Here is a 10000-nt window from a genome sequence, read left to right on the forward strand (position 1 = left end):
AGCCAATTGAATATCCTTTGGCATAATAGTAACACGCTTAGCGTGTATAGCGCACAAGTTGGTATCTTCGAAAAGGCCCACCAGATATGCTTCGCTAGCCTCTTGTAGAGCCATAACGGCTGAACTTTGGAATCGCAAATCAGTTTTAAAATCTTGGGCGATTTCTCTTACTAATCTCTGGAATGGTAGTTTTCGGATTAATAATTCCGTACTTTTTTGGTAACGACGAATCTCTCGAAGAGCGACAGTACCGGGTCTGTATCTGTGAGGTTTCTTAACTCCTCCAGTAGCGGGTGCGCTTTTTCGGGCGGCTTTAGTAGCCAACTGTTTTCTAGGGGCTTTACCTCCGGTAGATTTGCGAGCTGTTTGCTTTGTACGAGCCATCGTATACGAATAGTTCCTCAGTCGAACGACAAATACTGATTAGTGAGCCTTCACGATCGGTCGTTAACAGTTTTATTCAGGTATAAGGATAGGGAACTTCTACCATTGGTTGAATCGAAGAAAGTGGGCGTGTCCCCCCAAAAACAAGACAAAACCAGCTTTCCAGCGCCGACGGCCTTCAGTTGTTCTCGAGCATTCGAAGTAGTAATAACGTATTTCGCTCGTACTTTTTTTCTCTATAATCTTCCGTTTGTATTACACAAAATGACTGGTAGAGGAAAAGGAGGAAAGGGATTAGGAAAAGGCGGAGCAAAAAGACATCGCAAAGTGTTGCGAGATAATATTCAAGGAATTACGAAGCCTGCCATCAGAAGATTAGCTCGTCGTGGAGGTGTAAAACGTATATCCGGATTGATATACGAAGAAACTCGTGGAGTACTCAAAGTATTTCTCGAAAATGTTATCAGAGATGCGGTAACATATACAGAACACGCCAAAAGAAAAACCGTCACGGCCATGGACGTAGTATACGCTCTCAAACGTCAAGGGCGTACATTATATGGTTTCGGCGGTTAGATTCATATTCCGACGAGAAATTTAAAAAAAAAAACGGTTCTTTTCAGAACCACAATTTGTTTTCAAAACGAATTCGATTTATATACTTTACTTTGGTGTGAGTAATAATTAACGAATTACCAAATTAAATTCGAACGATATACCCATCTAATTTTAAGCATTATCTGTCATTCTTTTGATTACCTGAATAATTGCTTCATTTTATCCTGTATACTTAACGAAATTATTAATTTCAACCTTACTACATCTGTATACGAAGAAGAAAAGAGAAGAACGATCTGTACAATTAGATTATATACCACTCGGTTTCTAAATCTATAGGACAGGGAAGCTACTGGTATCTAGCTAGCTAGCTAGGTAGCTCCCAAACTATTCAATTATTCACCAATAGAAATTACATATGAAACTTTTCTGAAACGCCGCTTTAAAACGCGATACCATTTGTACGTAAAGAAAAAATTGAAAAAATGAATATTCATAAACTGATCGAAGGTTAATGAACCACTGTCCAAATATTATTGTTTTATGCTTATAATATTCATCTATCCCATTTCACAAATTACTATGAATAATAATAACAACCTATTTTTATATACTCGTCATTCATTTCTGCAGATATTGAAATGTATGTATGCATTCATCTATGCTATATAATTTAATTAGGTATAATTTTTTTTTTTTTTTCATTTATTCATTCCAATTTACTCATGATTGTCTATATTGTAATTCCACGAACAAGAATGTATAATATTTCTATGGATATTGTTATGTTTATTCATTTGTATACCTAAATCTGATATTACTGCATACATTTTATTTTCATCACGAATAAACGTACAGACATTCTGATATTTGATTTCAGCAAATAGAAATCACTTGTTTCGGCACGAAAATAAGAAGTTGAACAATAATAATATTATTAATCATGTATACATGTATACGTAAATATGCGCAAGCAAGAAAGAAACAATCGCATATCGTGCTGCGTCAACAATTGTATCGAAAAGCGATGACAAGAAAATAAAAAAAAATATATGCAATTGTCGAATTCATTAGAGAAAATCGTTGTGGCCCTGATAAGGGCCGATATTTTATTTGTCGCTTTCCTCTCTCAGGAAATGTGTACTTATGCCTTCTTTTCGGTTTTTTTCGGTAACAAAACCGCCTGAATATTGGGCAAAACACCACCTTGAGCAATGGTTACTCCTGATAACAATTTATTGAGTTCTTCGTCGTTTCGAATGGCCAGCTGTAAATGTCTAGGAATGATACGGGTTTTTTTGTTATCGCGAGCCGCATTACCGGCCAATTCCAAGACTTCAGCTGCCAAATATTCCATTACTGCGGCTAAGTAAACCGGGGCGCCGGCACCAACTCGTTCGGCATAATTTCCCTTACGAAGGAGTCGATGAATACGTCCTACTGGGAATTGGAGTCCAGCCCGACTGGAACGGGACTTTGCCTTTCCCTTAACTTTACCTCCTTTTCCACGTCCAGACATGTCGAATCGTAGATTAGTATTATATATCGGATAAATTTAAAGAATTCACTGAGAATTATTCGATGTTGCTCTAACAGTAGCTTTCTATACAATGATTTCTATATAGAATCGACCTGTATTAATACCGTCCTACCGACCAATGGGCGTTCTCGAACGCTCAACTTTCCGGTGGGCGGAGCCTACTAGAGTTCCAGTTACTATCTGAAATAGTGACGACAGAGTGGCGTCTTTTACATTGAGTCGAAAGCAAACCTGCACGATAGTACTTGTTTGTTTGATATTGACGAAATTAAATTTTCAGAATGCCACCCAAAGCTAGTGGAAAGGCTGCGAAGAAGGCCGGAAAGGCCCAAAAGAATATATCGAAGACCGATAAGAAAAAGAAGAGGAGGAGGAAGGAAAGTTACGCAATTTATATCTACAAAGTATTGAAACAAGTCCATCCCGATACCGGAATATCCAGTAAAGCGATGAGCATCATGAACAGTTTCGTAAATGATATATTTGAGCGTATCGCAGCGGAAGCCTCCCGTCTTGCTCATTATAACAAGCGATCGACTATTACGAGCAGAGAAATTCAGACTGCAGTACGTCTGTTACTTCCTGGTGAATTGGCGAAGCACGCCGTCAGCGAAGGCACCAAAGCAGTTACGAAATATACCAGTTCGAAATAATTTACTTATTCCGGTCTACGATATACATTCTTAAAAAAAAACGGTTCTTTTCAGAACCACAAAATATTTATGAAAGAATTCTTACAATATCGTTTCGACGCTGAATGATAATTTATTTTTGCTAGGGCGCTAGGTCTCACTCGGTTGGGTTGCCTTGTTATCAGTACATTGTTACCTCCTTTCGTGAAACGCGCGATGATAATAAATAATTTTGCCACCTATATTTAGATGGTGCTTACCTACCTATCAACCTAAAAAGTTAACGTTCGTTACTGTTATACTAGTCATGTACTCTATTACTTATGTTATTTTTTAACGTGTTTTTTATTTACGTGCTAATATGTTGTCTAAAAACGTTTATGATTAGCATTTCTGATTTCGACTATAACATTGACGATTTATATATTTCGGGTGGGGGTGGGTGTGTATTACTCCGTTATAGATAGAGCTCACAGTATCGTCGTTCGTTCGTTCGTTCGTTCGTTCGTGTTGTAGTATCGACCTTTTTATTGAAAGTATATTACGATGATTATATCTTATCGAATATAACATTAATAACGTTCGTTATTATTCGAATGCCGTTTTCATCGAACACTTTTATAGGGATAATTTTTGAAAATGTTGATGCTATTAGAAGCGTCGGTTCTTGGTTATAGTCGTGTATGAAGGTAGACACGAGGTCTCTTCGATGCCCCTATTCACTCGTGTATTTATCGAGTATTATCGGCTAATGTATCATGTTTCTATAGACAGTCGCGCCTATGATATTTATTCGAAGGTTCCTTCCAGATCATCGATTACGAGTATTTTCGGAAAGGAATTGTCTGGAGTTACGTCAAAATCATCAATACTTCATATTTCATTGTAATTTACTGTGAGTTGTCGAGGTTTAATATTAGCTTTTTCTTATCAGAAAATATTTTCGGAATACGTAGAATCTATCCACGTTATTGTGCTAGTCGAAGTCTAAATAGGAAACCGGCATTGATTTCGTAAAGAAGTTGATGCGAACATTTCGACAGCAGAATGGAAGCCGTCAATATCGTGTCTAACGAGAATGTCGAGCGTTCAGTCTCCCGTCCGCCTGTGCTTCGACCCAGAATATTTAAACAAACGGAACACCAGAGGACTACATCATTCTCTCTAGACGCCTAACGAGTGTAGCATCTATCTTCCGAGAATATATTGTCAGTTGTTTTTTTACTATGGCAGACATAGAAAATCAGAATTCTTCGGCTTCGGCTAATTCATCTTCGTCGCCGCAGGCACAGTCTACTGCGAAGAAAGAAAAGAAAGTTAAAAATCCAAGAAGTAAACCTTCTCACCCACCTACGTCGGAAATGGTTAATAACGCTATTAAAGGATTGAAGGAACGGGGTGGTTCCTCTTTACAAGCCATAAAAAAATATATTGCGGCGAATTATAAGGCTGACGCAGAAAAAGTGGCACCTTTCATCAAGAAATATCTTAAATCTGCGGTTGCTTCCGGATCATTAGTACAAACTAAAGGAAAAGGTGCATCGGGGTCGTTCAAATTGGCATCGGCATCTTCTGGTTCGGCAAAACCGTCGGCTACCGAAAAGAAAACGTCCGGTACGGCCGGTGCGAAGGCCAAAAAAACTCCCGTTAAACGCGTAGCTGGTGAAAAAGCTAAAACCGGCAAGAAGGCTGCTGCATCACCGAAAGGTAAGAAAGCCTCTCCGGAAAAGAAAGCGGCTGCCGCAGCCAAGCCTAAAAAGGTAACTGCCGAGGATAAAAAGACCGTCGCTTCTAAGGTTTCGTCCGCGACTTCTGCTAGTAAAACCAAGTCTCCTTCGAAAGCAAAGAAAACTAACAAAGGACCAACAAAAAAGCCGAAAGCACCCAAACCGAAAACCGCGAAAGCGACCCCTGCATCGGCATCTTCTCCGAAAGCCAAAAAAGCTGCCTCTCCAAAAAAGAAGAAGTAAATTCTTCTATCAGTTGACTTCTCTCTCCGGCGACGAAGTCTAAGAAAACAAATGGCCCTTTTCAGGGCCACAATTTTTTTTACAAGAATTCGTATATAATTCAACTGTCCAACAAATATATAAATAAATAGTCAGAACTACCTACCTAGCCTATCCCTATAAACAGAAAAAAAATAGATAAATAATATTTCTTCCGCCGCCGCCGACTATCGAATTGATATGAATCGAATAATTTCGTAAAAGAGTAAAAATTAAAAAATATTGCTCTGTCTTTCTATTTCATTGAAATATGTCTTGTGAACAGTTGACTTATTTTCTGATATTGGGATCGTTTCAGGAAAATGAGTCAAAATCATTTCGAGATTTCCAAACTAAGGGTGTTCCATTTGAGAAATCACTGATTTTTATATCTTCAGAATTACTCATCGACTCCTAATACCTCGTTCATCATTTTGGAAATGTTACTCCTCCTACAAGACGACGGAATGTAATATTTTGATGAATCAATAATAGCTTATGTATTCTATGAGACTTGTTTTCAATTTTATAGGGAAATGGCTCGAGAACCGAATAATACCTACTTTTTCTGTATAAACGATCGAATATCTCGAGAACGATTCATTTTTGGTATAGGGTATATTACAAAAAGTCACTCGAGATTTATGCCAGGTATTCAAAAATATGAATCAGAGGAAATTTACGAAAAGATGGTGATGTTATGAGCGATCTTTCATTCAGTGATCGCTTGTTTTTCGTTATTTATCTCAGCCGTTTCTAAAAATGATCTTTTCGAAAGATTCGTTTCGGAAAGTAAAAAATTTCAGTATTATAATCCATATTTGGATCATACTGAACATGTTCTGCAAACACCCGTGATTTAATATTTACGTGATGCGAGTTATTGAAAATATCATACATTCATTCATTCATTCATATCTATCGATAAACGAATTCTTTCATCAATTGCATTTTGTGGTTCTGAAAAGAACCTTTTTTTTGTATATATTTTCAATATATATTGGGATATATATATATGAAATTAAGCTCGTTCTCCGCGTATTCTCCTTGCTAACTGAATGTCTTTGGGCATAATGGTAACGCGCTTGGCGTGAATGGCGCACAAATTCGTATCTTCGAAGAGTCCTACCAAATACGCCTCGCTAGCTTCTTGCAAAGCCATGACGGCTGAACTTTGGAATCGTAAATCGGTTTTGAAATCTTGAGCGATTTCTCGAACTAAACGTTGAAAGGGTAATTTCCTAATCAACAATTCAGTACTCTTCTGATAACGTCGAATTTCTCGGAGAGCAACAGTACCGGGTCTGTAACGATGAGGTTTTTTAACACCTCCCGTAGCCGGTGCACTTTTGCGAGCTGCTTTAGTAGCTAATTGTTTTCTCGGAGCTTTACCTCCAGTCGATTTACGAGCGGTCTGCTTGGTACGAGCCATTTTCAAAACCTATTGCGAATTGTAACGAACGAAATGTATACCGAACGATAGACGGACAACATATGAACTGAGTCGGCTTATACACGCCAACTATTATATACCATCTAGACGAGACGCCATTGGTCCGATTTCCAGTTGTGGGCGGAGTCATGAAATTTAACAAAACCCGACCGAGTTCGGTGTAGAACTTTAGTCGAAGTCTGTCGTTAGTATCACTAACAGTATTTCATTCGTATCGTGCAGTATATAATTTATTCTTAACATTCGAAATGACTGGTCGTGGCAAGGGAGGTAAAGGTTTAGGAAAAGGAGGAGCGAAACGTCATCGTAAAGTATTGCGTGATAATATCCAAGGAATAACGAAACCTGCCATTAGAAGATTAGCCCGTCGAGGTGGTGTTAAACGTATTTCGGGTTTGATATACGAAGAAACTCGTGGAGTACTCAAAGTATTTCTCGAAAATGTTATCAGAGATGCCGTAACATATACCGAACATGCGAAACGCAAAACCGTCACAGCCATGGATGTTGTATACGCCCTGAAAAGGCAAGGTCGAACCTTGTACGGATTTGGCGGTTGAATTTAATGCCTCCCCCTGTATTGTCCTTACCGTTTCCATAAAAAAAAGGTTCTTTTCAGAACCACAAAAGCTTATGAAATGAATTCGTGTGTATTTTTTATATTTTTGAAGTAAGTCTCAGGTCAAGAAAGTAATACAAATCATGAAATTATGAAACAACAAAATTTAATTGACGCTCCGGAGGGGCGACTTCATTGATGATTCCAGTGGCGCATTTGCTTTTTCAGCTGCAGGAAAACCCGGAAAAACCTGCAGCAGCAGCAGCAGCAAGCACCACATCATGTGAACATCTTGATCTACTAATGTCTTCTCTTTTATAAAACAAAATGTAGGGTATCTCCAGAGACTACAGTAAATTTAGAACATCGCCAGAACACTTAGTGACACGACTATCGTCAAACTTAATCGACCTCTGCCCTCCGGTAGCAAGCAGAATATCGGAAGCGTGAAATAAAAATTTGAAATAGAAATTTTGGCGAAATAACCCGAACGGAAAGTGTAGTGAAAATATAAAAGAAAACGGAAAGTGTAGTGAAAATAGTAAAAGTGTAGTGAAAAATAAATATACGGAAAGTGTAGTGAACGTTTACTTCTGCCTTCCGCGAGCAAGCAGAATATCGGAAGCGTGAAATAAAAATTTGAATTGGAAATTTTGGCGAAATAACCCGAACGGAAAGTGTAGTGAAAATATTAAAAGATAACGGAAAGTGTAGTGAAAACATAAATATAACGGAAAGTGTAATGAAAGTTTACCTCTGCCTTCTGGGAGCGAGCAGAATTTCGGAAGCGTGAAGAAAATATTTCAGATGGAAACTTTGGCGAAAATAATCGTGAACGGAAAGTGTAGTGAAAATATAAAAGTATCGGAAAGTGTAGTGAAAACATAAATATAACGGAAAGTGTAGTGAACGTTTACCTCTGCCTTCGGCGAGCAAGCAGAATATCGGAAGCGTGAAATAAAAATTTGAAATGGAAATTTTGGCGAAATAACCCGAACGGAAAGTGTAGTGAAAATATAAAAGATAACGGAAAGTGTAGTGAAAACATAAATATAACGGAAAGTGTAATGAAAGTTTACCTCTGCCTTCGGGAGCAAGCAGAATTTCGGAAGCGTGAATAAAAATTTGAAATGGAAATTTTGGCGAAATAACCCGAACGGAAAGTGTAGTGAAAATATAAAAGATAACGGAAAGTGTAGTGAAAACATAAATATAACGGAAAGTGTAATGAAAGTTTACCTCTGCCTTCTGCGAGCGAGCAGAATATCGGAAGCGTGAAAAAAATTTCAAATGGAAATTTTGGCGAAATAACCGAACGGAAAGTGTAGTGAAAACAAATATAACTGAAAGTGTAATGAAAGTTTACCTCTGCCTTCTGGGAGCAGCAGAATTTCGGAAGCGTGAAGAAAATATTTCAGATGGAAATTTTGGCGAAAATAATCATGAACGGAAAGTGTGGTGAAAATATAAAAGTATCGGAAAGTGTAGTGAAAATATAAAAGTATCGGAAAGTGTAGTGAAAACATAAAATAACGGAAAGTGTAATGAAAGTTTACCTCTGCCTTCTGGGTGCGAGCAGAATTTCGGAAGCGTGAAGAAAAAATTTCAGATGGAAATTTTGGCGAAAATAATCATGAACGGAAAGTGTGGTGAAAATATAAAAGTATCGGAAAGTGTAGTGAAAATATAAAAGTATCGGAAAGTGTAGTGAAAATATAAAAGTAACGGAAAGTGTAATGAAGTTTACCTCTGCCTTCTGGTGCGAGCAGAATTTCGGAAGCGTGAAGAAAAAATTTCAGACGGAAATTTTGGCGAAAATAATCATGAACGGAAAGTGTGGTGAAAATATAAAAGTATCGGAAAGTGTAGTGAAAATATAAAATAACGGAAAGTGTAATGAAAGTTTACCTCTGCCTTCTGGGTGCGAGCAGAATTTCGGAAGCGTGAAGAAAAAATTTCAGACGGAAATTTTGGCGAAAATAATCATGAACGGAAAGTGTGGTGAAAATAACGGAAAGTGTGGTGAAAATATCGGAAAGTATAGTGAAATTTTCGCCAAAATTTCTCTTTGAAAATTTTTTATCACGCTTCCGAAATTCTGTTTGCTCCCATTAATTCAAGTATCGTCTCACCGTCTCAACTCATATGTTGTAATGGCGAGAAAGCGGTATAGGCCTTACACAAATTTTCACTACACTTTCCGATAAACATTGTAATCGAGACGTCCTGTTGTCAGAACGTTATCCTATAATATTTTAATATATCGATCGATATGCGTATTCATGTCTGATACAATATCATATCGACGGATATAAATTATATTGACTAGGACTATACGAAAAGTGGAAAAAACCGAAAGTCGCGTAGGGTCCCGTCAGCGTTAACGGAAAACGGGCGATGTGCTCGAAACGCCGCTATAGGGGGATAGGTACGTTTCGAAACGGATCGAAAACGCTTCCTCTATAGTATCGGCAGACGCTTGCTCGAGCGCTGTCGGTACCGTGGTCACCGATAACCAAATCACACGATATTCGTTTTTCTGCTGAATAATAACATTAATTCGATATCGTGTCGAGTGCGGGCTTCGCCCACGGTGGTGTGGATAGTTCGTAGTAGTATATCTTCTGCTTCTACCCAACCGAAACCGTCAGACACTGCGAGATCGCGGATTTAGCGAGCGTTTCTACGTAAGCGGTCCCTATGCGATCAACCAAAAAATAACAAAAATTTTGTTATTACACAAAATATGCGACAGCTCTCCTCTGTCCGAGCGAGAATAAATATAATTTCGGAACGAATCTTTCGAGAACACCGAGTCGCTTTCAATCTAGCGAAGGGTCGAGAGAATGTTCGAAGTTTTGTGCCGGTCGACGTATATATCGTCTA

The 10000-nt window shown here is 38.2% G+C and overlaps 6 protein-coding genes across 6 annotated transcripts in view; 3 read left to right on the top strand and 3 right to left on the bottom strand.

Moving 5' to 3' along the window:
- The window catches only part of LOC141486942 (histone H3), a 411-nt gene extending 27 nt beyond the window's left edge, over positions 1–384 (bottom strand). The window contains exon 1 of the mRNA XM_074185555.1: positions 1–384. This exon is cut by the window's left edge and continues 27 nt beyond it. Within this exon, the coding sequence (XP_074041656.1) occupies positions 1–384 (384 nt within the window).
- A 251-nt stretch (positions 385–635) lies between these two features.
- Positions 636–1056, top strand: LOC141486945 (histone H4). The gene has a single exon (XM_074185559.1). It carries the CDS (start codon positions 649–651, stop codon positions 958–960), a length of 312 nt encoding a protein of 103 aa, XP_074041660.1. The 5' UTR covers positions 636–648; the 3' UTR covers positions 961–1056.
- Positions 1057–1948: 892 nt separating this feature from the next.
- Positions 1949–2461, bottom strand: LOC141486943 (histone H2A). Its single transcript, XM_074185556.1, has one exon. It carries the CDS (start codon positions 2459–2461, stop codon positions 2087–2089), a length of 375 nt encoding a protein of 124 aa, XP_074041657.1. The 3' UTR covers positions 1949–2086.
- LOC141486944 (histone H2B) lies at positions 2458–3135 on the top strand. Its single transcript, XM_074185557.1, has one exon. It carries the CDS (start codon positions 2764–2766, stop codon positions 3133–3135), a length of 372 nt encoding a protein of 123 aa, XP_074041658.1. The 5' UTR covers positions 2458–2763.
- A 2803-nt stretch (positions 3136–5938) lies between these two features.
- On the bottom strand, positions 5939–6586 carry LOC141486956 (histone H3). Its single transcript, XM_074185570.1, has one exon. The coding sequence runs from the start codon at positions 6532–6534 to the stop codon at positions 6124–6126; it is 411 nt and encodes a 136-aa protein (XP_074041671.1). The 5' UTR covers positions 6535–6586; the 3' UTR covers positions 5939–6123.
- A 163-nt stretch (positions 6587–6749) lies between these two features.
- Positions 6750–7115, top strand: LOC141486939 (histone H4). The gene has a single exon (XM_074185552.1). It carries the CDS (start codon positions 6804–6806, stop codon positions 7113–7115), a length of 312 nt encoding a protein of 103 aa, XP_074041653.1. The 5' UTR covers positions 6750–6803.
- The last annotated feature ends 2885 nt before the right edge of the window (positions 7116–10000 follow it).

Source organism: Leptinotarsa decemlineata, unplaced genomic scaffold (assembly GCF_025532065.1).
Source record: "Leptinotarsa decemlineata unplaced genomic scaffold, Ldec_3_MD MMD2_tig00027543_RagTag, whole genome shotgun sequence".
NCBI lineage: Eukaryota > Metazoa > Arthropoda > Insecta > Coleoptera > Chrysomelidae > Leptinotarsa > Leptinotarsa decemlineata.